Genomic DNA, 26,424 nt, shown 5'->3' with positions numbered 1-26,424 from the left:
ACGTGAATGACCAAATAGACCAAGAAAACGGCGATTGTCGCAGGAAAGCGACAAGTTTGCAGCTTTGTATATTGAAGTGAATATTTCACGGAGAGGCGGCGCCCTAGCGCCCTCTATTGACCCACCGCCACTGGTTGATATATCGATCATTTGTTCACTGTATTAGCCTACCAAATCACAGGCCTCTTCAACGGTTTAAATCAGACATCCTTTTTTTCTCACTTCCATTGAAGGACGGTGAATAGTAATTATTAATGGGAGATTGAAACATAATTATCAATAATTAATTCAAAATGTCACTGAATCCGGGGAAGGGGAACATCTTCGTGGAGCTGTGGTTCCCTCTGGTGGTCAGTAACGGGACCTCAGCTCATCCTTTGAATTCTACGTTATACATAACAGCATATCAAATATAATTCACCAACATGTCGGACTGCTTCTATTCTATCCAGACAAAACCAGACTTCTCCACACTGCATATCTGATTTTATTTGAATTTCTACAGGATAAATAAATAAATACATACAAATGAAATAAATATAACAATGACGTCAGAGAATAATTCAGTTAACATTATATCTCTCAAACTATTTTTCTTCTGAACATTTTTCGGGTAAAAACCTTCACTCATACAGACACAGAATATAAATAAATACATAAAGTTGATAAGATAAACAATTAACCGTTCATGTGCCCTTTTAACATATAACAGCAAGAACCATGTTCGATTAGATTTGAATAACAGATGTCTGGGAACCATTTAGTTTCTTCACATGGTTGTTTGGGTGGAGACTCCTCTGTGAAGTTGTGCGTGACTCTTGAGATGACCAGATTGACTAAATGTTTTCCCACACTGTTTACAGTGGTATGGTTTCTCTCCCGTGTGGATCCTCTGGTGACTCTTCAGACTACCAGATGTACTAAATGTTTTCCCACACTGTTGACAGTGGTATGGTTTCTCTCCCGTGTGGATGCGCTGGTGTACCTTCAGACTATGAGAGCGACTAAAGGTTTTACTGCACTTCTCACATCTGTGGCGCCGGCTCCTTCTGCTGGAATCTGGCTCGTGCTTTGGATGGTTCCCGGGGAGGCTCCGATTGGTTCTTGATAGGAGGCTGCGACGTATGGGAGGAGACTAGGCTCCACCTTGATTTCTCCACTCCTCAGCAGTCGGCCGTACAGGTCGCCGTGGCTCCTCTTCATGTGTTTGTGGAGGAAGATCTGAGACGTGTAGGAGTACGGACACTCGGGACAGGGGAAAGCCTGTGCTGGTGTCAGCTGGGATCTCCCTCCTAGGATAAGGAGGGAGTCATATGCATTTTATTTTGAGATTGCTGCTGATGGCTGGTTTAAGCAGCCTCACCTGGCCAGAGTCAGGTGCTTTAGGCTTTGGGGCTTGATAAGGCTGCACATCCTAATCAAGCATACCTGAATTTGTATGATTGGATGTTTTTTTTGAAACCTCCATGGTACTGTATATTTTGCATTTAGACATTTTTCCAAGTAAGAATATTTTTCTATTATGTTGTCATCTTTTGTTTATTATATTTAAATGTATGGTAAAACTTTACTATTTCCTGTATAATTTCTTAACTGCCTTGTTAATGTAGATGTTTATTGTCCAAGCTCTTTGAATTAAAATGAGAGATGTGGTCATGAAGTGCCGCATAGAAACCAAACCCTGACAGAAAGACAGACTTGAAGGCAGACCTTTAGTAGAGCTCTTGTTGTTCCACAGTCGATCAAATCCGATTCCCAGATGTCTGGCGTATTCGTCCCCATACCAGACCAAGAGCTCTGCTCCTGAAGTCACGAGGCCACAGGTGCGATAAGGAATTCCTCCTTTGTGCTGAAACGCTATTAGGTTCTGTTCCTCTTCATTACGAGCACAATTGACGTACCTAACACACAGACAGGTACGTCAACACACCTTTACAGTCTATCTTCTGCACATGTCATAGCAACACAGATGTGGATCTAATCAGATAACAGACATGGAGAAATATAAATGTTATCAATAAAGTAATGTAAGTAAGAAAATTGTGAACATTATTCATGCAGTAGATGGTATAAAAGTGAATAGGGTCCTACCTCATCCAGTTAGAAAGTGTCTCTCTCTTTGCATCAATGTAATCATTGTGTCTGCTCTTGTAGATCTGGAGAAATGTGTTAATCAGACTCTATGCCATCCAATAAACACACAAGCACACACACAAGACTAGATCAAAATAAATGAATACAAACACACTGACCTCCCAGGAGTATCCACTCTCCAGGGCTCCCTCTTCATCTGTCCTGTGTCCTTCGTAGGGTCCAAAGTGTGTTCCAATGGGAAGGCCACCGTCTCCACAGTAAAACACCCCTAGACCGGCCCCAGGGATCCCAGAATCTCTGATCTACCCCACATGAGACAGAGATGGAGAGAGGAGGAGAGTCGTAGAGTGAGAGGAATACATAGAGGGAGGGAGAGGTGGAGGAGGGAGGAGAGATAGAATACAAGAGAGGTAGAGGAGAGCGAGATGGAGACACATGGAGTAGAGAGATGTAGAGAGAATGAGGCAGGGAGAGACAAAGAGAGGTGAGAGGAATGGAGAGAGGAAGAGAGGTGGTGAGATGGAGGGGGGGAGAGGAAGATAAGATATGATAAGAAATTAATGGAGATGTGTAGTTGGTAAACAAGTGAGAAAGAGAGATTTAGACAGGAAGAGGGAGGGAGGAAAGGAAAGAGGGGGTTGGGACAGGGGGGGGGAGTTCAGAGAGGGAGTCACAAAGAGAGGCAGATAGAGGGAAATGGGGGGAGAGAGGGAGAGATAGACGAAAAGCACGATTCAGGAAGAAGAACCATTGGGGGAGAGATATATCCATCTGCTTTGGCAATATAACTGTTAACATTACTGTTTTTATATACATTAGCTGGGAAATGTATTAAACAATGAATGTTATACTGTCTCATTGGACGGGGAGAACTTTGTTGTGTTAAAGTACGACATCTACCTCAAACCCAGCGGGCAGCGTCTTCTTGGCTCGGTCTTTCTCTCTGACAGCAACGGGGCGATCGATCAGCCACGAAGACGATAGGACCGTGGACCTCGCACTCTTCGAGGAAGAAAGTCCTACACTCATCACAGACTGGAGAGAGTTCATTTATTTATAACGTCCAAGAGAGCTTCAGCTACAAATCTATATTAAATAGACAGAAACAGGAAGATTAAAAATTGGTTTGTGAATGAAAAAGAGGTGGGGAAAAAGAGGTGGGGAGAGAGAGACAGAGACAGAGACAGAGAGCCCTCTTACAGAAGTAGTCGTCATCCTTAGGTACTTCCGGTTCTTGGTAGTTAACTCTGAGAACATTTCTCAGGTTCGTCTCTCTTGAATAAACACTTGAGCCCTTCATATGTTCATGGATAACTGATTCACACACACACACACACACACACACACACACACACACACACACACACACACACACACACACACACACACACACACACACACACACACACACACACAGTTACAGACTATACGTGCACAAAAAGGTGTTATTGCAGGGAAGCAGTGGTGGGATCAGAGCTAACCCAATGAGACCTCCTCCTGGACTGCAGAGCCCCTCTCTACTCCTCCTCCGGAGGGGTCAATCTCTGGATGAGAAGGAGTGGGCCCTCCAGAGACCTCCTGGTCACTCCAGCCCCGCCCTGAGAGACTCTGACAGACAGAACGACTAGTTAGGAGTACTCACTGTTTTATTAATGTGGGTAGGTACTAGGGCTGTACGGTATGGACTAAAATGTATATCACGGTATGATTTGAGGAATAGACGGTAACGGTATTATATCACTGTATGTTAATTTTATCTTCTAATTTCGATATAAATGCCTCTGAAGGGGAAAAATACTGGAAAGGCAGCAAAACCACATCAAAAAAATTAAATTATTTTCTGAAGTTACTTCCATCTCTGAAAACACTAATGTTTAATAGTATCAGGGTTCCTACAGGTTTGTTCAAGTCAAATTCAAGTCTTTTTAAGTCCCTTTTAAGACCACTTATATAAAAAATTAATACCTATTTCACGGCCTATTTCACAGACCTACCGACAACGTTTGTTCAAAATTTGTTAATTTATTTCAACAAATGTGAAAATGTGGACTGTAAAGCATTATGGAATGATGGAACATTACAGCATAGTGGTGAGTACTTACGCCAACAGCACAGACTCCTGAACAATAAACAATGAAAATCAACTCAACAATAAATAAAATTATGATCACAGTCAACTCCTAAGTTCTGCACTCTTAGCAGCGATCTCTTTATCAAGGAGAGCCAGTTCTGCCAACTTCTCCTTATGGCCTCTCCGCAGGATGTTTGACCTGGTGATCAGGCCAGCCATCTTGCTCCCTGCCTTCGCTTCAGCCTCCTCAGCCATCCTGTCCGCATCCCTAGCCAGACCCTCAGATACCTCCTGTACACGTCTCCTCTTAACCTTCAGCTCCTCAAGACAGTCCTCTGCTTCCCTCCTCTTGAGAGCCTGCTCTTTTGCCTCCCTGTTCCTTCTTTTGGTCTCCAGATGGGTACGATACCATGTCCTTGCCCTTGCTACACTTTCCAGTAGTGGTTTACTGAGTGGAACCTGGGTATCGGGTTGGGGAAAGAGAACCAGATTCAGTGACAAACTCAAGAGACCAACTATGTTGATTCTATCAACTTTTAAGTCAACAGCATATTACTAGTCCAGAGAGGAGTCATCTTACCTTGGTAACACCTCCATGTTGTATGATGAAGTCACACACCAGTCTCCGTGTGACCACAGTATCCTCCTCCAAGTTATCAGACTCCACCTCTTTATTGATTGAGAATCCACGCTCAACTGTAGCTTGACCGTGGGAGAGGATGAGCAGCTTCTTGCAGAAGGCCCACAGCTCGGGATAAGGCTCCATGGCGCTGCTCAGGAAGATGTCCAGCCTCTTCTGCATGGGTTGAAAGGAGAGGAAGTCCTCACTCCGGCTCTCCAAGGACAGGAGACTGTCAAACTGCTGCAGTATGACATCCCCTACGACAAAACAAATGAGAAAATAGAGAAAAACATTGATAAATCATTGGGCATTACCAGCAAAGTAGATTGAGGATAAATTCATGTGTAGCCTATAATTTGCCTTATTCTTACCCAAAGAAGTATCAGTAAGCTGTTTGTCCTGGAGAAACCTTTGAACCAGCCCTTTCATGTGATTCCTGCCTCTATCTGGTTCTCTATACATTACTGACGGATCCAGGCACACCATCTGCCTAACAGTCAGATACTTGAGGGGGCTCTTGTCCTGCACTTTCTTGATCATGTTACTCAGTCCCTGCATGCACTCTCTCTTGAACTCGAGCACCCTGAGTTCTGCACCTTTGATTCTCTAGAGAGAGAAATTAGCCATGAATATAGAACATGTCTTCAATGACCTGGTTCACCCTAACCATTTGTAAAATGATCTTTTGAAAACATCACACTACCTTAAGGACTGACTCTGCACCTAGACCAATGCTGATGTCTTGTGGGCTGAGCCAGATGGTCTTGTCTGTGACATCCAGTTTGGTCAGCTGCAGGGCAGTGATATCGTGTAGTACTTCTCTTTTTATGAAGCGTCTGAGTAGACTCTGTCAACAGACAAACACAAAAATGTCTGGTGCGGAGCATTAATCACCAACATCAAATTATCTTATGATGATGCACAATGTAGCCACTATTTTTTACACATCCTAACCACAAACCCCATTTTGTCATAATGGATCAATTGAGCCCAATCAGGGGTTATAACGTTAAGTAAATTGTTACCATCATCAACTCGGTCAGGTCCTTGGGGAGGAATGGGAGCACAGGCTCATCCGTCTGATATTTTTTCAGGAAGGGATTGAAGGTCCTGGCAATTGCTGCGTAGAACTGCAATTTGGCCAAGACGAGTGGATCCTTTATGGCTGCTGCAAGTGTGTCATATGATGCTGAGAAAAAGACATACAGACAGTCAGACATTTCAACTATGACAAGGCCACACCACCACCAGGGTTAGGACACAGTCACAGACCTATTCACATTTAAGAAGGGCCTACCTGTTCCAGGGTTCGGGAGTCTCTTTGTTTTCACAGCTTCCATGTACAGGAGAAGTGATGGCCAGACTGCCAGGGCTCTCTCCACAACCGGAAGGTTTTCTACCCAACGATGGGCACAGAAAGATAGAGGGAACACACTGGACTTGGTTACGGTGATGTAATCCTCTCTCCTGGCAGGCGTATTGTGAAACAATGTGTGCATTGCTCTCAGCAATTTGTCCAGCTGCCATACAGTGAACCCACACTTGAAGGAGTTGTGTAGCGTGTGTAGGCCACAGCTCCCCACACAAACGAGCTGAAGACCTAAAGGTTTCAATGCAAACTTGATATTAGAAACCAAATTAGAACTTTGAAAGTGTTTATTCAATGTTAAGTGCACTACAAATAAAATACATTTTTATAATTACTAACGGATCAGAAACACTCACCCACACACACAGTAATAGCATTATAAACTCCTCACCTCCGTACTGCTCAGCTTGATCTTTCTGGAAAAGGTCGAAGAGTTTCCAATTCACATTGGGCCCATCCATTGAAATAGACACCAAGTTCCTGAGGTTCAGTTTGTCCATACATTCCTGAAAAAAGGGCTGCATTTCATTACTCAAAATAAGAGGACTAGGTGAGCATCACATATTGACACACACACACACACACACACCACACACACACACACACACACACACACACACACACACACACACACACACACACACACACACACACACACACACACACACACACACACACACACACACACACTTGATTCGGAACGGAACAACAGCTGTTCGCTTCCACAGGGAAAAACTAAGGAACTTCAACCTACTTAGGCCTACTAATTAACGGTAAAAAGCTATTAAATCTTCAACAAAATATGCAGATACTGTCATAATCGGTTCCAGGGAGTATATAGGGATTATTAATGTTATTTTTGGTGGTGTTTTTTTTCTGGAACGAGTATTCGATTAATCGCTCGGAAAAACCAACGAGTATCCGAAGCCTGAAAAATGGCATTCGGGCCAGCCCTAATGGTAATTAAACATTAAAACACCTGCGGCTTATAGTCCAGTGCGTCTTATATATGTACACATCATTCAATTTAGCTGCTGCGGTTTATACTCCGGTGCGCCTTACAGTGCGGAAAATACGGTATTTGCTTTGGACAAAAGCGTCTGCCAAGTACATAAACACATAAACAAACATTGTTAAGGAAAGTAGAGTAAAAAGGGTCATGCTTACTTTGAGATGTGACAGCAGGTCTTGTGCAGTGGAATGTCCCATAAACTGGGAGCCCAGATATCTGGACTGAACCTGTCCCTCGTTCCAGAAGCGGACATGCACATCCAGCTGTTTGTTTTTCGTAGTCTCGTTGAGACTCTCGTCGAACATCAGAACGAACAGCGATTTGTTGACTTGGGACACCAGTTCCTCTTTTATATAGACAGCTAAACCAAACTTGGCTATGTACGCCGTTTTGTCAGGACCACAAGTAAATGTGGTAGCGATGTCGGAATCTGGGAACATGCATTTGAACAGCTCTGAAATACTGTCATTACCATTGTAAGACTGGTGTTTGGAGATGGTATTAAGAGTCCACAACACCTCTGCCTTCATAGTGGGTGTGGACCCAAAAGATGTGCGCAGATCCACTCTAGTCGTCGTAACTGGAGGGGCTGCTGTATCACTGCTAGTGCTAGCAGTTGGCTGGTTATCTGCTTCTGCTTCTGATTCAGGCACAACAGCTGGCTGGCCAACGCTAGCAGAAAACACTCCGGCGATGGAAGGAGTTTGATATTTCCCTTTTATAGAAGAAATGTGCTTGGACGACTTGGCATGGGACTCTAAAGCCTTCAAGCCCATCGTACCAAGCTGAATAATTTTTTTGCATACGGTGCAAAAAGCCGCGAAAACATTTTTGTCCACCGGTTTCAACCAGTGGCAAAATGCCTGTTTATCTCGCCACGCGTCATTAAACTTACATTTCCCCATAACCCCAGCATAAAATGGGTCGCTAGATAACCTAAACAAACGTTAAAAAAAAAATTGCGCACTTCTGCTTGGCTTGTTGTTGGTGTACTGTAGCAAAGTGACGTGTGGGAAGCGGGAACCATGGAAATATAAATGGGACCCGCGGAAGCGTTGCATTCATTATTGGTTCCGGTGTTTTGACTTTTGAGGAGGAATGCGCTACGGAGAAGTTATACTGCCGATTTTTTAAGACCCAGATATCAAAATTCAAGACTTTTTCAAGTCTTTTTAAGGTATTAATTCCAAATTCATAAATTCAATGCTTTTAAGACTTTTTAAGACCCCGCGGGAACCCTGAGTATGGATTTGTTTCTCCACTTGCTTGCGGACCTTGCCGTATAGTTTTGGCATCTCAATTTGGCTGAAGTGTGTGTCGGCAGGAAACGCGTACCTGGGATCGAGTGTTTTGACCATCTCTTTAAAGCCCTTTCTATCGACATTTTGAAAGGGAACCATGTCCTTAGACAGGTAAACAGTGACAACGTTTGTCAGCTCGTTCCGCCACTGGCATTCAAAATGCCTGCGGAAGCAATGTCTGATTGCAGCGACGGCTTCACGCTTCCAGCGTCTGTCTCGTACGTTGTGGAATGAGAGCTCGTGAAGGGACTATTGCGCGAGCACGCAGGAGCGCTTGCTGCGTGCTTGCATACTGCCTTCTCAGGCAGTATGCAATAGCATACTGCCTGAGAAGGCAGTATCGCTGTCAATCTGTCCCTGGGAAAAGTAACGTGGTGCCGAATTGAAAAAGGAACTATGTTTCGTTACCTTATTTTCAGTAGTTGCTCGTAACTTTACTTTTTACATGAAAAAGTAGTTAGGGAACTGTATTAACGCATTACTTACTTTGTTACGCGTTACACACAACATTGTCTCCCGGTCACTCCGGTCTCACAGTAACGTCAAAATCTATACCGTAGCGCAAATTCACACCGGTATACCTTCAGCACCGTTTATACCGTACACCCCTAGTAGGTACCTTACCTCCTAGCAACAATACGTCTAAGGTTATACATCGTGCTGGTGTAATTAATACCCTTAATCCATGAGTCTGCTGTCACACGGACATGAAGCAGGTCTCGTACCATAGAGGACAGGACATGGTAAGGCTGCTGAAGGTGATGTGTGCTGTTTTATACCCGTAAAGAAACTGCATCTGACGTACTGGGCTGTTGTAGAGACCCCTGTCTGACTGTTGGTGGCTTCCACACTCGAGCACCTGCTGACATAACTGGCTTTAGGTTAGGATGTAACCTGCTAACTATTACCAACTGACTATATGAGTTAGGATGTGACCTATTAACTACAACAAACAGACCATATGTAAGGATGTACTATATTAACTGTGACTAACTGACTAAAAGGTAGCTTAGAAGCTATTAACAACCAAGTTACTATTAACTTACTATAAGTTAGTATTTAACTTTCTGACTTACGATCAATTAATATTTAACCAAATAACTACTTACTGAATCTAAGTAAGGAAGTATCCTACTGACTACTAACTGACTAAAAAGGTAGTATAAGCTACTAACAACCAATGAAGTATAAAACCTAACTTACATACTATATCTGACTAACTATAAGTAAGGATGTATGCTACTAACTCCTACTAACTGACAATAAAAGGGACACTTCTTGTTGCCATGGCGCTGTGGGAGACGGCTGCCTCTCCAGTAGCTCTCCCGTTTTTTAACTTCTTTCTACTTAGTGTGTGTTTAATATATACTGTACTATACTAAACTATATACTATATACTATAGATACTTCTATTCTATTTATTTTTTCTAAAAATGCAACCAAGAGCCAGCTCTCTCACTCAAGAGAGGAACTACTGGCTTTGCAAACAAACGGACTAACGGACAAAACAAACAACAAACAAACAAACAAACGGACGGGCTGGGATACGACAACCAATCCCAGCGGAGCTGAGGAGGAGACCCAGGGGCTGCAAGGCTGGAGCTAAGATAAAGGCTGAGCTTGCGGATAATCGTAGGCGCTACAAACCATCTATTCCCTCCGTAATCATGGGGAATGTGAACTCGCTGCCGAACAAGATCGACGAGCTGTCCGCGCTGAACAACCAACGGATCTACCGTGACAGCAGCTTGTTCATCTTTACGGAGACATGGCTTAACCACCTTGTACCGGATGCTAACGTGGACCTGCTGGGATTCACTGCCGTGAGAGCCGACAGAGACACTAAAGCGAGCGGAAAAAGCAAAGGTGGGGGTCTCATCATGTATGTCAACAACCGCTGGTGTAACCCAGGACATATCTTCATAAAGACAGTCTCATGTTGCCGGGACCTCGAGCTGCTAGCTGTTAGCCTGCGGCCATATTATCTGCCGAGGGATTTTAGTCATGTGATCACCGTCTGTGTTTACATTCCTCCGAGAGCGGACGCAGCCACTGCCTGTGAGAAGATACACTCCGTCACAGCAAGGCTGCAGACACAGCACCCTGAGGCATTTATGATCATCTCTGGGGACTTTAATCACGTAACTTTGGATTCTACTTTGGCAGTTTTTCACCAGGTTGTAGACTGTACTACCAGAAACAACAGGACAATTGATCTCCTCTATGCTAATGTGAGGGATGCATATAGAGCGACTCCCCTCCCCCCACTGGGGAAGTCTGATCACAACCTGGTTCACCTACAGCCACTGTACATCCCCCTGGTCCAAAGACAGCCGGTGACAACTCGCACCATCAGGAGGTGGTCCCCTGAGATGGAAAGTGCCCTGAGAGACTGTTTCGACACCACAGTATGGGATGTGTTGATCGACCCGCATGGTGAGGACATAGAGGGGATGACACACTGTCTGACGGAGTACCTCAACTTCTGCGCAGACGTGGTCTCCCCTGTCAGGACTGTCCGCTGCTACCCTAATAACAAGCCATGGGTAACGCGGGAAGTCAGGCTGTCCTCAACAAGAAGAAGGCTGCCTTCAGGAGCAGGGACAGGGAGGCCATGAAGGCAGCACAGAAGGAGGTTGAAACACTGTGTGAGGGAAGCTAAGGACAGCTATAGGAGAAAGGTGGAGCAGAAGCTGAGGGAGAACAACATGAGGGAGGTCTGGGAAGGTGTGAGGACCATCACAGGTCACAACACAAAGACCAGAGCTACAGGGGGGACAATGCAGACAACGGAGAGGGCGAACGAGCTGAATGACTTCTTCAACAGGTTCAACCAGCCCTCGTCCCCCCCACCACCACCACCACCATCACCACCACCACCCCCACCCTCACCACAGCCATCTCTCCTTCTTCCCTCTACACACCTCCCCCCAGACACCACAACATCCCCCTCCTCCCCCCCACCGCAACACAATCCCCGCCTCACATCCCCATAGACCAGGTCAGAGGACAGCTGAGGAAGCTCCAGCCCAGGAAAGCAGCAGGCCCAGACAAAGTGTGTCCGAGACTGCTGAAGACCTGCGCTGCAGAACTGGGAGAGCCGCTACAACGGATCTTCAACCTTAGCCTGCGGCTAGGGAGAGTGCCCACGATCTGGAAGACATCCTGCATCGTTCCGGTTCCGAAGAAGAACAGGACCAGCGAGCTGAATGACTTCCGACCGGTGGCACTCACTTCACACCTGATGAAGACGTTGGAGCGGCTCTTCCTCAACCTCCTCAGACCCCAGGTACAACACGCCCAGGACCGCATGCAGTTCGCGTACCAGCCAGATGTTGGTGTGGAGGATGCCATCCTCTACATGCTACACCGAGTCCACTCCCATCTGGATAAGGGAAGCGGCACAGTGAGGATTCTCTTCTTGGACTTCTCCAGTGCCTTTAACACCATCCAGCCCCCTATGCTTCACGACAAACTGAACAGGATGGGAGTGGAACCCTATCTGGTGGACTGGATTGATGATTACCTCACTGACAGGACACAGTATGTCAGGCTGAAGGACATCACGTCTGACACTGTGGTCAGCAGCACTGGAGCCCCCCAGGGTACAGTGCTGGCCCCTCTTCTCTTCACCCTGTACACCTCAGACTTTGCTACAACTCTGAGCTATGTCATCTACAGAAGTACGCCGATGACACAGCCATCGTTGGGTGTATTAGGGGTGACAGAGAGGAGGACTATCGGAGTCTGGTGGGGGACTTTGCTCTCTGGTGCCACACTAACCGGCTACAGCTCAACACCTCTAAGACAAAAGAGCTGGTCATTGACTTTGGAAGATCCAGACCAAGTCCGAGACCAGTCCTGCTAGACGGAGCTGAGGTGGAGGCTGTGAATTCCTACAAATACCTCGGGGTCTGGCTGGATAACAAACTGGACTGGAAAACACACACCAGCTACCTGTATGGGAAGACACAAAGCAGGTTGTACTTCCTGAGGAAGATTGCGGTCATTCAACATCTGCAGCAAATTGCTGTGGATGTTTTATCAGTCTGTGGTTGCCAGCGTCCTCTTCTACACTGTGGTGTGCTGGGGAGGCAGCATAAACAAGAGGGACACCTCCAGACTAGATAAACTGATCAGGCGGGCTGGCTCTGTGGTCGGCATGAAGCTAGAACCACTGGTGACGGTGGCAGAGAGGAGGACACTGGACAAACTGCTGGACATTATTGACAATGCCAGCCACCCCTTGCACACCGTCATCAACAACCAGAGGAGCCTGTTCAGTGGAAGGCTGCTCCTTCCCAAAGTTAGGACCAACAGACTAAAGAACTCCTTTGTCCCTCATGCCATCACACTATACAACTCCTCACTCGGAGGGAAGTAGGAGGAAATAGAATAGAAGTAATAGAAGTAATAGAGTAATAGAGTAAAGAGGAGAGATATAACCTATTCCACTGCTTAATTTGAACTGCTAATTTATTTTATTTAATTTAACTGTCAGCCACCCCTTGCTCACCGTCATTTCATATATGATATGATATTTATCCACAATGCCGTATGTGTATATGTGTATGTGTGTATGTATGTGTATGTATGTGTATGTATATGTATATGTGTATGTGTGTATATGTATATGTGTGTGCATGTGTATATGTATATATATATATATATGTTTATTTATGTTTACATTTATTTATTTATATTTATTTATTTATATTAATCCTCTATACAGTTCTCTACATTTATCTTTTATTTTACTTGAATCCTGTTTTACTTCTATTATTATCTACTTTCTATATTAGCTAAGAGTTTATTGTTTACTGTTTACTGTTTTTTGTTTACTTTTTATAGTTAGTTAGTTAAGAGTTTATTGTTTATCTTATATTATATTATAATTATTGTTTACTGTTTACTTTTAATTTTACTTTTTATAGTTATCTAAGAGTGTATTGTTTATCTTATATTGTATAAAATTTAATATTGTGTTGTGTTTCTTTCTGTAAAATACTGGACAATCAATTTCCTTGAGGGAGTCATCCCAAAAGGATCAATAAAGCCTAATCTAATCTAATCTAATCTAATAAAGTAGTATATAAACGACTCACTTCAACTAACTGACTAAAATGGGTAATATAACCTGCTAATTTACTATGAGGTACAACCTATTATTAAAATGTTTATTACAGGTTTTCCTTTTTTCAGATGCAATAAATCCCTTTAAATCAATAAAACCCCTTTTTGTTGCTATATCTTTGGTCAAATGATGCGGGCTAATGTATCTTCAGGGCTTTGAAAGGGATAATGTTCACTGCACATTACCCCTTCCAGAAATGTCTTGTAAATGTCTTTGTACCGGTCAATCCAGAGGTCCAGAGCTGCTCCTCCTCAGAGTCTGTCTCTTCAGGTGAGCAGACTCTCACCTGGCCGGGCTTCTCTCTCCTCATGAAGGCTGGAGCCACAAAGGACAGGCCTGACACACACACACACACACACACACACACACACACACACACACACACACACACACACACACACACACACACACACACACACACACACACACACACACACACACACACACACACAGACACAGACACAAAAGAAGCAGTGATGTGTACAGCAGCACCACCTGTGTCTGTATGTAGAGCAATGTACTCAGTAAAATAGTATTTAAGTATGAGTGGTTTACCAAGAGACGACATAACCAAATGGTTTTCCTTGATCTGCAGGAATCTTTTTTCTCTGCCATACAGAGGCGGTTCCATTTTGTTGTGGAAAAGTAGGCCCTGATATCCGCAAAGTCCTCCTTCACCACAAACAGACAACATAATGTCCAATACTGTTCATCTACAACCTTACCACTTCGTAGATAGACAACCTTAACACATTCTAGGTAATACTGAATATATCAAAGTCAACAGTTGCTATAGAGCAGCCAATTAACTGTTGTAAATCCCACATATTTTGCATAAATAAAGTAATATCGTTCTCCTAAATTGCCATTCTCTCCATGGAGGGTCCCTTTCATGAACACATTGGTCTTATCTGATCGTCTGATCTGATTTAATGGTGATTAAGGCTGTGTCCCAATTCAGGGGACGCATCCTTCGAAGGCTGCATTCGAAGGATGCGTCGACGCCGATTGCGTCACAGCGTCGCGCCAAGTGCTGTCCCAATTCCAAGGGTCCTTCATATGCGGCCTACGAATGCAGCCTTCTTTTCCCGGATTTGAAGGATGCATCGGCTGTATCCTTCGCGGCCCAACGTATCCCAAGATCCTTCACGGCCCAACGTATCCCTCCCAAGATTCATTGCGCATTCAATCCAAAAAATAAAACAACAATGGCGGAGAATGTGGATTTGACTTTTTCATTTAAATTAGGGTGACCAGATTTGAGTTTGTGAAAAAGAGGACACTTCGTCGCGGGGGGGGGGGGGGGGGGGGGGCAAAAACATGGGTATTTTTTCTTTAGTTCGTCCGTGAACTTACATTTACGTTTAGGCATGGCTGCAGACAGTGGCGATCCTAGGTCCAATTGCGCCCCGGGCAAGATTGTTGACGGGGGGGGGGGGGGGGGGGGGTACTTCAGTGGGGGTTTCATTCCGTCTATACACGGCACCTTCTCAACGACCACATGAGATCGGTCGCCCAATGACACACTCTCTCTACAGTCAGCTCGCGCAAGAAGGTGGAACGTAAGGGAGATACCATTTCCAGAACTTGAAAGGCCGTAATAACCATAGACATATACAATGGTAATAACTAGTAGGTTATGTGAAAGACCCAGAAACACAAATATGCGACGAGGCAAAAATAAATAAAAAGATAATAATAACAATAATATATATATTTTATTTTTTTTGCGACGAGGCAAAATACCGGACGTTTTTGGAATCCCTGCCGGACGCATTTTTTAGGTCTCGAAAAGAGGACATGTCCGGGAAAAAGAGGACGTCTGGTCACCCTATTTAAATGTAAGTATTTGGTTTCCAGTCACTCGAGTATTTAACGATACAAATGTTAAAATACTAATTTGTATCGTTAAAAACACAAATAAGTTATCCTTAAAACTTATTTCATTAAAGTAATAGGCAATATAAGTAAGGTAACGTTAGTTAGTGAAGCTGTAACGGTAACTAAGAACACACGTTAAGCCCTATTGTTTTAAATTTAAGCGGTCAAAATGGTTTTTATTTACCGAAATTGGGGCGATTATATAGATAATTTGCTATTCTGTAACGTTAGATAAATGGACCAACGCGAACACAGGTTGTGGACCCTGGTTTTCAGACCGTAACGTTACAGACGTTGGGATTGATTACACAGCTAACTTGGTTATTTTGCTATTTAAGCTGCTTTTGTTTGTTAGTGTAAAGTAAAACTAATTCTAACATTTGGTTTTGCTTTAGGGAGCAAGGAGCATACTGCTCAATTTATCAAACTCAGGGGGGAGAACGACGAGCTCTTCACCGGGGTGAAACATTCGGCGAGTGTGGCTTGGGGGTAAGGAAACAATCGTTTATTTATATCGTAAGTTAGTTTATAAAAATTATTATAGGCCATTTGTATATCTACATTTGACCATCTTGTAAAGGTTAGTTAAATTAGCCCTCATTGAAAAGCAGGACAGATACAACATCCACAGAAATCGTTTACTACGATGTCCTATTTTGGGTTATTAAAGAAAGACAAAAAAAAGTCACAGCTCGCATCAGTACTAGACAGCACTCGAAAAACACACAAAGAAAAAGGGTGTTTTGACTTCTACTGGTTGTCTTATTATTATGGGCGTCATATAGGATGAGGGCTAATTTAAATGTAACCTTTACAAGATGGTCAAATGTATATATTATAATGGCCTATTGTTAACATGGGCTATTAACATGATTGATAAATGTGTCTCTTGTTTTCTCTGATTAATAATCTCTCTGTGTTTAGGACAATTCTGGAGAAAATAGGCCTGCAGGGGAATGTGACTCCCCTGCAGGCAAAGAAAAAATGGGATAATTTAAAAAAATATATATAAAGTATGTACAGGTTATTTTATACATTATTTGTTTTAACCATGCAAGTTAATAACACTTTGCTGAAATTTGTTCGATACTGCTGTTGTTGTTAACTGCCATGATTGATTTCCTCTGCCTTAGGATTGCAAGTATCCAGGGTCAGGAGAGGGTGTAGGTGGGAAACCCGCTGCTGCCACTGGCCCTGGTTTTGTCCTCATGGATGAGGTATTGGGACAGAGGCATTCCACCAACCCCCCTGTCCTAATTGCCTCCATCCCTGAGGACACACCAGGGCCAAGTACGGCAGTGGTGGATTTGGAGGTGGAGGAGAAGGATGAGGAGGAGAGCAGGTCCAGGAGGAGGTCCAGAAAGAGGGACAGAGAGGACGAAATGTTCGAATTGATTAAAGAGGGCATGAGGCTGAACAGGGAGGGAGAGGAGAGAAGAGCCCAGGAGAGCAGGGAGAGAATGGACCGTTTTTTTTTCAATTTTGGAGCGTATTGCTGACAAATAATTTCAGTTCTGTTAACATTGTTTATTATTATTATTTAACTTATTTTACTATTTATTATTTAACTTATTTAACTATTTATTAACTAACTTTTTTATTAACTATTTATTATTAACTAATTTATTTGTATAAAACTTATAAAACATGTATAACACAATAAAACTATTTACAACAAACATTCATGTGACTATTTACAACAATTATTATAAAACTACTATATAAACTTATATATATATACTATATACTTGGAAAACTACTATATACAAAACATAATGATTCAGTAGAGCAGGGAGGCCCCTGGTGGTGCTGCTGGACCCGGATGGGCTGCCACATTAAAGACCCTGGTGTCTCCTGTCCGTGGGACATCCAGGGTTGGTCTCCAGAGTGTACTGGATATGCCTCTCTCTACTGTCCACCGCACCGAATGGGTTTGCAGGGCTGACTCAATCGACGGCTGCCATGTCACTAAAATATGTTTGGAAAAGGGCAAGAATAAGAGTGCATACTAAATACTACACAACCTTATTTTGACAAAGAAATCGGGTAAAACTATTCTGCAAAACATTTTAAATAAATAGAAATAGCTTTTCAATTATATTACTTGCCTGTATATATTGGTGGTCAGGGGGGGCCTCCTCCAGGGCAGACACCTCTGCAGACAGCTGGTCCGCCAGGAAGCACACTAACTGCCTCCAAACCATCGCCCCCCTCATCCTCCTCTACAACGTCATCAGGCTCATCCTCCTCCTCTGGGGCCATGATGTCATCGGCCCCAAGGCAGATGTTGTGGAGGATGGCACATGCTGTTATGACCTGTAATGGTAAAGAAAAGAATGAAAAAATGATATATGCCTCCTGAGAAAATAATAAATGTTTTTTTGATTTACTCTTAGTATTCTAAAAAATCCTGTTGAGTGATTACTACGTGAGGTACGAAGGTGTGGTGCACCTCTCAGCGCTTGCAGGAAGATGGCCCTGAACCTGGTCTTCATCATTCCAAAAGCACGCTCTATAATGGAGCGTGCCCTGGAATGATGCCAGTTGAAGCGCTGGGCTCCCACACCTCCCACTGGCCTCTTGTAGGGAGTGATGAGGGGTAGTGGGTGTTGGATGGCAAGGGTACCCGCCGTCTGCAAGGATGAAGTGCCCTGGAGGAGGGTAGAGTGACCTGTACAGTGGGCTGTGGCGGAGGACTCTGGAGTCATGGACTGACCCAGGGCCAGCCCACGTACGTATCAAGGAAGCGGCCCTGATGGTCACAAACAGCCTGCAGAATTATCGAGGAAAACAGTTTCCTGTTCCTGTAGCAGAGTGACCATCAGGGCCGCTCGGTGGCTTGATACGGACATGGCAGCCGTCGATTGCTCCCGCTGCTTTCCAAAAGCTGCGGTGTCTTGCCAGCCCTGCAAACCCATTGGTCACTGCCGCCAGGTCTTCAGGGGTCTTCGGGAGGTGGATGACCTTAAGATAGGATAGGATAAGATCAACTTTATTATCCCACACAGGACATTTATTTGTTACAGCAACTCAAGAGTCAAAGATAGAGGAAATTAGTGATAAAATAAATATATATATACTTTGTGGCGAATGGCCACCACCTCCTCAGTGACCCTGTGGACGATGCGGTGGACAGTGGAACGAGGCATCCCGAACACTCTGGAGACCACCTGTATGATGTCCTACTAGCCAGCCAGAATAGAAACACCAGGGTCTCAATGGTGGCACCCATCCATGTCTCCGCTCCTGGCCGAGAAGGTCCAGCAGCACTGCCAGGGCCTCCCTGCCCAATCGGAAATCCGTTTTGGTGTCCTGGCCATTAAAATAACGGTCCAGGACAGGAACAGTCGGATTGATCCGGCAGTACACGGGTCTGGGCTGTTTAGTGAAAGAAACAGAAGTAAAATTGTTGAACAATAGCTGGATATTAAGTGTGGAGAGTTTAGATAGATAATGCTTAAATATATATGTATATATCTATCGTTATCTATCTATGCAATATATATATATATATATATAATATAGTTAATAGTTATATATCAATCTAAGTTACTCAACCTTTATTTAGCTGATTAATGACAGAAACATTTTTTTTATATTAATGTAAGGTTGAGACTATTTTAAATATGTAATTATATTGTCAAAGTTCAATGACATTTACAATTTACGCTAGCCATATAACACGATGATGTTAACAATACTGCTGGTTAAAAGTAAGGTAACACAGCTTTAACCAATCTGTGGTCGTCTCTTGCTCGGAGCCGAAGATATATCCCCCGTCGGCTCCGGCGGTGAGTATTCCCCAACTCCTCCCAAATAAGATAAAAGATACAAAATAAAATTATGATTTTCTGGCTCCATTTTTGTTGGTTTATTGGGTTTTCTTTGTTTTGTTTTTTTCCGCGCTGTCCGGTATAACTGCTGTTTACGGTCAGGTCAGCTGTCAGGGTGGCGGTGACAGGAGCAGCGCGTGGTGGGTCACGCAAGGTAAAGGGCGGTAACGGTTTGTTACGTAAACCGGAAATGCTCTAAGCTAGACCGTCCCATTTCTTCGGCCTTCGGAGTGTCCTTCGCGGTCTACGTAGACCGCATCCTTCGAAGGACGCGGTCTACGAAGGATGCGTCCCCTGAATTGGGACACAGCCACCAATGTTGCATGAACAGATGTTTAAAGTATTGATATGGTGTCTCACCTCCTCCACTGAGTTACTCATCTGACTGGTAGGCCTACAGCTTGAGTCCAGATCAATCGTCTAACAATGAAACATAATTAGAACATCTGGGGTAAATATCGACGGCTAACATCCCTTTGCTAAGTTAATAAGAGTTACTTAACGTTGGTTAGTGAATTGGCGCTGACTAGTCAACACGATGATTGGAGGGATTCTGACCATAAATCACTTACGTCGTCCACTTATGCTTAGTTATGTTAGCCATTAAATTATATAATAACCAAACAAGTTTAGAATATAATACATTTCAGATCATAATATGCCTTACCACATGCACTTGAATGGCACTAAAATGGAGATCCGAGATTCTATTGTTCAGTTTGATTCGGCCCCAAACTGAGAAGAAGCGGGAAAACTTGGGAGAAGTCCCGCCCCTTCTGCCGTGTTCCAATACCCGTACTGTCCGTACTTACTAGCCAACATTTGAGTACGCAGTACGTTACAATTCAGATCCGGCGAAAAGAAGTATACCTCAAGGACCCGGATGCCGTACTCAAAACGGGCTAATCGTGAAGTGTGGATCCAAGGACACTCCCAGGCCCCCAGGATAGGCGCATACTTCCGCAATCCACCAGTGCTCAGAGGCCAAGCCTGGTATTGCAGCTGTTTAAGCTGGCTGTGGACGGGGGTCCGTCATTTCATGTGGCCCAGAAGTAGATATCGCCGTCCACTCCAATACAAGTGGGGAACAGGATTGTGTCTCCGCAAAAAAATTCTGGATATCAATCAAAGGCTCATAATTATATTTCTACGCTGTTCTAAAAAAATGTAAGTTTTTTCTTTTCAAAACGCCTCCTCAAGCGTTTTATTAGCAGTTTATGTTGGGTGGGCAGCTGAAAGGAGTCGTACTGAAACAAACGGCTCCTTGCTATGGACCTATTTTGAAGTGCACGGCTCCATTAACTTCCGAATTAAATTAAATTCCGAATTAACTTCCATCAACTCCATTAACTTCCAAAGTCTGAGATTTGTCCTTTTACTTAACATGAATGGCGTTGAACACGGATATATAACACACATATCATTCAAATAGCTGTAACAGGCACGGGCGTATTGATTACCTGAATGATTATGGGAGACCTACGTAATTTTCATAATATTGTTAATTGTCTAATATTAACATTTCAGTTGCGTTGGTAGGTATTTCATTTTCATTGCTTGTTTAGCTATGACAGGGTTATGGTTAGCTATGTATGACAGTTGACAATGTTTGGTGTATTACAATTCATTATTTGGGTAGGCTACTCCAACTTCGTTGCTGGTCGATATGTAAACTTTACTTTTATATAAATTATTGATTGCATTTTTCGTAAATAGTTAGTTGGAAGGAATCTGTTTCTTAAGCAATAACATTGAACTGAATTTTTTAGGCCTCCATACGTTTACTATACATGTTATTATGGTATTATATGGAGCAATCTTACATATTTATGAAGTTTCCAGATCAATAAAGTTCTATCTCTTCTTATTTGAACTGCATGTATGTCCTCTTGATTATAGTATTACAGTGTGTACCTTGTTTATCAGCTATCATAGAATGGTGTCCAAATGGCTGCATGTGTAAGAAATAGGATTTGAACCAAGTGTTACAATAAAAAAAGCTTTTATTACAAGACCCCCCACCCCAAATTTTAACAAAACACTTTTTTGTATATACATGTTTCATGTATTTATATGTTTTTTACATGTTGTGACTGTCTGAGTTTGTGATGTGAGTCTTTGTCTCGTATTTATATGCATGTTTCATGTATTTATGTTTTTTACACATTGTGACTGTCTGAGTTTGTGATGTGAGTCTTTGTTCTATTGTGTCTCGTATTCATATACATGTTGTGACTGTCTGAGTTTGTGATGTGAGTCTTTGTTCTATGTTCCCACTCTTGGCCTGCACCTTGACGCGGTGAGTGGGCTTTAAACTAAGCCAGGCCTTTTATATTTTTTCGTTTGTTATTCACAGTCTATCTTATTAATGATACAAAGCCTTAATTAAACCCCTTCTCTTCTGTTTGCAGAAACTGGAAACTTCAGAGTATATTTTATCTTAAGTTAGATAATCTTTTTTTGTTTCCTCATCAGATCCCAGTCCATCATGCTCCTCTACTTGTCTGCCATGCCACCATCATGCCTCATGCATCACCTCTCAGCGCCTACCCAGCTGCATCTTATTCCATTTCGAAAAAGCGAGCATCTCACCAAGCAAAGTTTTGCTAATGCCTGCTCAAGTTATTTAAATACTTCATTCTATGGATATCTGAAAATATTTACAGATGGTTCTAAGATCCCAAAGGACAATGTGGTATTGGCATATATATTCCAGAATTTGAAAAAGGATATGGATATAGAGTGGGTGACTTTATCATACTCAATCGAGATGGCCACAATAATAACCGCTCTTAGATGGGTTGTAGATACTAAGTTTTATAACAGATAATTCAATACGTGAAGATTTGGTGATAGAGGTAAAGCATCTTCTTTTAAATATTATAAGCCTTGGTTTAATTATTCAGTTCTGTTGGATTCTAGCCCACCATGGAATATATGGCAATGAAATTGCTGATAAATTAGCTAAAAGATACTAACCTAATTAGAAGAATTTAACCTTAAGTATATATATTTTTTCTTTACTATTTTTATTTATTCATTTCTTTTGTTTGTTTGTTTTATTTTGTTTCGTTAGTTTCGTTTTTTCGTTGAAGTTATTTTTATGATTTAAAGTATCATTTGCCAACGTCCTTGTCACACACTCCTGTATAGTAGTCCAGTAGGTGGCGGTATATGGGGAAAAAACTATGATCCGCCACTAAACAAGAAGAAGAAGAAGATCTCTGCATCCGGTAAGTCACGGACTAGGCCACGTGTCTTGGCCCCATAACGCGGAAGCAAATCGTTCCTGTATGTTACCCTGCGCCACTGAGCAGTTTGTATCAATGGTGGATTCAATGATTCGTTTCCGTGACCCAGTTCGCGTGATTCAGTTCGCCACGAGGAGTCGTTCGCGAATCGTTCGTTCGTTCGTTCGTTCAGTCGAGTTTCCGGTAGCACTAACTCCACTGAGTCTGACTGACTCAGCTGAGAACCGTGCAATGGGGTCCATTCCATGATGCGATTTACCGCTTCCGGAAACCAGGCTGAACGAACATACGATTCGTGAACGACTCCTCCACGTTCAGTCGAGTTTCCGGTGAATCGATTCACCGGAAACTCGACTGAACGTAGAGGAGTCGTTCGCGATTCAGCCTAGTTTCCGGTAACGGTGAATCGCATCATGGAATTCACGCCATTGCACGGTTCTCAGTTGAGTCAGTCAGACTCAGTGGAGTAAGTGCTACCGGAAACTCGTTCGTTCGTTCAGTCGAGTCGGTGAATCGAATGGTGAACGAGACGACCGAACGAACGAGAGAGACGAACCGGTTCAGTTCGTTCGTCCTAAAGACTCGGTCATTCGAACCGGTTCGCGAACGAACGAGCCAACACTAGACCAGCCTCCACACTCAGCATGGGGGGGGGGACTGCTGCTGCTGCTGGGGCTCCTCTCCGGGGGGTCTGCAGGAAGGACCCTTCAGAGCGTCTCGGTCCCAACTATATATAGAACCGGAACTAGAACTATAGTGGTCCCGCAGCAGTGCTTGGTTTTGCTGTCTTTCCTTTTGATGTGAAAATGCGTCCACCAAAAGTGCAAAAATCCTTAGAGTAAATATAAAACAAAATCATGAAATAACTACAGCAACAGCTTTTAAGTGTTGTATTATGAAGACAAGACATAGCGATGGATAGAGGATATCTCTCAGATAGCACTTGTTCTGATACCATTATGTCTGCACATTATCATGGCTCCTATTGCACTCCTACCATCCCTGGAGAGGGATGGTAGGAGTGCAATAGGAGCTTCTCCAGGTTCCCTGATATTAGGGGGGTTTCCCTGCCCTTTGGGGGGCTAGGGTCAGGGGGTGTCCTTTAAGAAGCGGCCTGCGAAGCCCTTCAGATCTCTGGTCCAGGGTGTTCTAACCTGTTTGACCTGATGGGGATGTGGTGTTTCAAGGCTGCTTGGCTGGGGGGGTCTATAACGGATTGTGTGCGTGGTAGTGTGGCTGTGTGGTGTTGGTGCGATTGGTGTAGGTAGGCCTCCAGGGTGAATACATTTCAAAAAAGAGATATCTATTTCAAAAGGGTGAAGCTGTGAGGGGGCTCTGACCTGCTGACGGTGACGGTGGTGGTCCCGTGGTGGGTAGCCGGAGAGGGTGGTGGTCCCGTGGTGGGTAGAGGCGACAGCAGGACGGTCCCTGGTAACTGCTGACGGTGACACAGCCAACGGGCCCATAGATTTGGTAGGTGACCTTTTTAGAGCATTTAAAAGAAATAAACCACTCAAATAAATATTTCCATCTATTATGTTTATATATTACTGTATAACTGTGTGTATGAATGTATTACTGTGTAACTGTATGTGTGTGTACATGTTAATAATCAGTGAATAATAACAAGTATGCTGGAAACCAGTTGTTCTGCTTGAGTGTGTTCATAATTCAACACGAGAGCTACAGTACTTCTGATGTTTCTTCTAGATGGGGAGGGATTCTGCAGACCGTAGGAAGACTGTCTGGACTGTGAATGACAGCCATGCAGTATGAATATATCCCTGTGTACATAACTGTGTGTGTGTGTGTGTGTGTGTGTGTGTGTGTGTGTGTGTGTGTGTGTGTGTGTGTGTGTGTGTGTGTGTGTGTGTGATTTCTAATGAAATTCCAGGCAATCAGAGAAGTCGCTCTTTCAAAAATCCAACACCTGTTTGCAAACATCCATATACCTCAGAACATCCTCACAGAGATGACAAACAAGACGGTGAGCCTGGTGAGGAAATGGCTTGGCTTAAACACCCACTCGACCCGTGACATCATCTTCCAAGCCCGCGGAGATGGAGGTCCCGGAGTCCCAAACATTGAGTGGGTCTACACCGCCACCAGAACCAACCACCTCCTCAAGATGCTCAACTGCGACGACGTGACAGTCCGGGAAATGGCCCGTGAATCACTCCTCCTGCATATGCAGCGACGCAAAATCCCACCTGCGAAGGAGAATGAGCGGCAATTCCTCGGATTCAAAATAAAAGATAATGGAAAACTGGACATCAGAACTGCAGGCTTCGGTGTGCGGTCAGACTGGATGGATCTCAATGACCTGTGCCACCGCTCAGGAATAAATCTGAAGTGGGCGGGGCCCGATGGTACACCTGTTGCACTGAACTCTGTTGTCATGGACCCGCTCATCAATGTATGCGCGACCTTTGAACAGGAAGATGGGCAACACGAGCTGTCAATCAAAACAGCGAGAGCCACAATGCTAAGAATGAAAGTAGAAGAGAGTGCGCAGCATTGGACTAGCTTAAGCCTGCAGGGCAAACTGGCACTGCTACCCTTTGCAAACCACTCTGTGTCCCACTCAATCCTCTCAAACACGACCATTGGAGAGGACGTCCTTATCTTTTGCATTAAGGCCCGCTTACAGGTATTGCCAAAAAAATACAACCTGGCAATCTGCTATCCATCGCAACACAACCCACACTGCATCCTACATCCCACCCCAGACAATAAAGAGACAATGGCTCATATCCTAAACGGCTGTAGCTTTTACAAAGGACTGTACATCGCCAGACATGACCGTCTGGTGGACTTGGTCTCACAAGAACTCAGACAAGTACAGGACAGAACAACACACATGTATAAGCACAGCACTGTGAAATTGAACTGGTTTGATCATAATTGTACTGATAACAACATACTGTATAACATCCCAAACACCCCGGACATTGTTTTCATTAACCAAGCCAGAAAATCAGTTACCATCTTTGAAATAGGCTGTGCGTTTGATCTGTATATGGACACTTGCTTCACATCCAAATTCATGAAATACCAGCCATTGGTAGAATGTATCACAGCTCTAGGATATAACTGCCAATTAATCATAGTTGTGTTCGGAAGTCTGGGGCATGTACACAAACTTGTGCTCCGAGGTTTGCAGATGGGTGGACTGCAAAAGGCTGATGCGAAAAGAGTTCTAAAATTCTGCTCAGTCTCAGCGACCATAGGCAGCCTCCACATCTGGAAAAGACGTTGTGTTGTCTATCCCTGAATGCCATATTGTATGCAATGCAATGCTTTAACCTCAGCTAAACCATCATAATTTCATCTCTACTCCTCTGCGTGCTTAAGCATTTTGCACATTCAGTGTCTGGTTAGTTTTCAGATTGAAACCTTCTAATTAATGTTTGAAAACTTTGTTTTGCTTGTAGATCCAAATAAAATAATTTGTTAAACCTGTGTGTGTGTGTGTGTGTGTGTGTGTGTGTGTGTGTGTGTGTGTGTGTGTGTGTGTGTGTGTGTGTGTGTGGTTGTGTGTGTGTGTGTGTGTGTGTGTGTGCATTTATCTTTTGAGTTTTATACATCACCATAATCACGAAACATTGACTGAGCGTCTCTCTCACGTCTCTGACAGCAGACAGGGTCCCGAGAAAGGACCGGTCCCAGGTATTGGGGAACGTGAGGGTCCGGGTGAGGGCACTACGAAAGAAACCACCGACGCACCCCTGAACAACCCTGAACATCAAGATTTAGTCGTTGAGGCTGAGAAGGAGGGGGAAAGCCACACAGAAGGCTGAGGGGACGGGGCCTCAGGCCTCGGTTGAAGAATGACACTCTCAAACTTGTGTTTGAG

The 26,424-nt window shown here is 43.8% G+C and overlaps 3 protein-coding genes and 1 long non-coding RNA gene across 9 annotated transcripts; 2 read left to right on the top strand and 2 right to left on the bottom strand.

Moving 5' to 3' along the window:
• LOC130369656 (histone-lysine N-methyltransferase PRDM9-like) lies at positions 1 to 25,878 on the bottom strand. Of its 5 annotated transcripts, XM_056575162.1 has the most exons (11): positions 24,521 to 25,878; positions 23,909 to 24,050; positions 19,678 to 19,737; positions 13,789 to 13,939; positions 9,249 to 9,328; positions 3,295 to 3,702; positions 2,995 to 3,129; positions 2,253 to 2,396; positions 2,092 to 2,156; positions 1,711 to 1,901; positions 1 to 1,292 (listed from the first exon to the last, which is right to left on the bottom strand). In XM_056575162.1, exons 6-11 carry the CDS (start codon positions 3,349 to 3,351, stop codon positions 988 to 990), a joined length of 897 nt encoding a protein of 298 aa, XP_056431137.1. In that variant the 5' UTR covers positions 3,352 to 3,702; positions 9,249 to 9,328; positions 13,789 to 13,939; positions 19,678 to 19,737; positions 23,909 to 24,050; positions 24,521 to 25,878; the 3' UTR covers positions 1 to 987. The 5 variants fall into 5 exon arrangements, with proteins under 5 accessions (XP_056431137.1, XP_056431135.1, XP_056431134.1 ...); XM_056575160.1 differs by lacking the exons at positions 19,678 to 19,737; positions 23,909 to 24,050; positions 24,521 to 25,878 and adding an exon at positions 14,159 to 14,209 and having other exon boundaries at positions 3,295 to 3,408; positions 3,576 to 3,702; XM_056575159.1 differs by lacking the exons at positions 19,678 to 19,737; positions 23,909 to 24,050; positions 24,521 to 25,878 and adding an exon at positions 14,159 to 14,209.
• On the bottom strand, positions 3,985 to 8,253 carry LOC130369644 (uncharacterized). Of its 2 annotated transcripts, XM_056575135.1 has the most exons (8): positions 7,324 to 8,253; positions 6,548 to 6,662; positions 6,085 to 6,387; positions 5,813 to 5,976; positions 5,491 to 5,634; positions 5,159 to 5,393; positions 4,746 to 5,044; positions 3,985 to 4,624 (listed from the first exon to the last, which is right to left on the bottom strand). In XM_056575135.1, exons 1-8 carry the CDS (start codon positions 8,071 to 8,073, stop codon positions 4,268 to 4,270), a joined length of 2,367 nt encoding a protein of 788 aa, XP_056431110.1. In that variant the 5' UTR covers positions 8,074 to 8,253; the 3' UTR covers positions 3,985 to 4,267. The 2 variants fall into 2 exon arrangements, with proteins under 2 accessions (XP_056431110.1, XP_056431111.1); XM_056575136.1 differs by lacking the exon at positions 7,324 to 8,253 and having other exon boundaries at positions 6,548 to 6,731.
• LOC130369689 (uncharacterized) lies at positions 15,686 to 16,646 on the top strand. The gene is made up of 3 exons (XR_008892879.1): positions 15,686 to 15,973; positions 16,409 to 16,497; positions 16,618 to 16,646. It is a non-coding gene; the product is annotated as an uncharacterized LOC130369689 (long non-coding RNA).
• Positions 24,001 to 25,906, top strand: LOC130369650 (uncharacterized). The gene is made up of 2 exons (XM_056575147.1): positions 24,001 to 24,041; positions 24,463 to 25,906. The coding sequence occupies exon 2, from the start codon at positions 24,541 to 24,543 to the stop codon at positions 25,840 to 25,842; it is 1,302 nt and encodes a 433-aa protein (XP_056431122.1). The 5' UTR covers positions 24,001 to 24,041; positions 24,463 to 24,540; the 3' UTR covers positions 25,843 to 25,906.
• The last annotated feature ends 518 nt before the right edge of the window (positions 25,907 to 26,424 follow it).

Source organism: Gadus chalcogrammus, chromosome 17, assembly GCF_026213295.1.
Source record: "Gadus chalcogrammus isolate NIFS_2021 chromosome 17, NIFS_Gcha_1.0, whole genome shotgun sequence".
In the NCBI taxonomy this organism is placed as follows: Eukaryota; Metazoa; Chordata; class Actinopteri; order Gadiformes; family Gadidae; genus Gadus; species Gadus chalcogrammus.
Note: the sequence above shows the minus strand (reverse complement) of the source record. Positions and strands in the feature narration are given on the sequence as shown.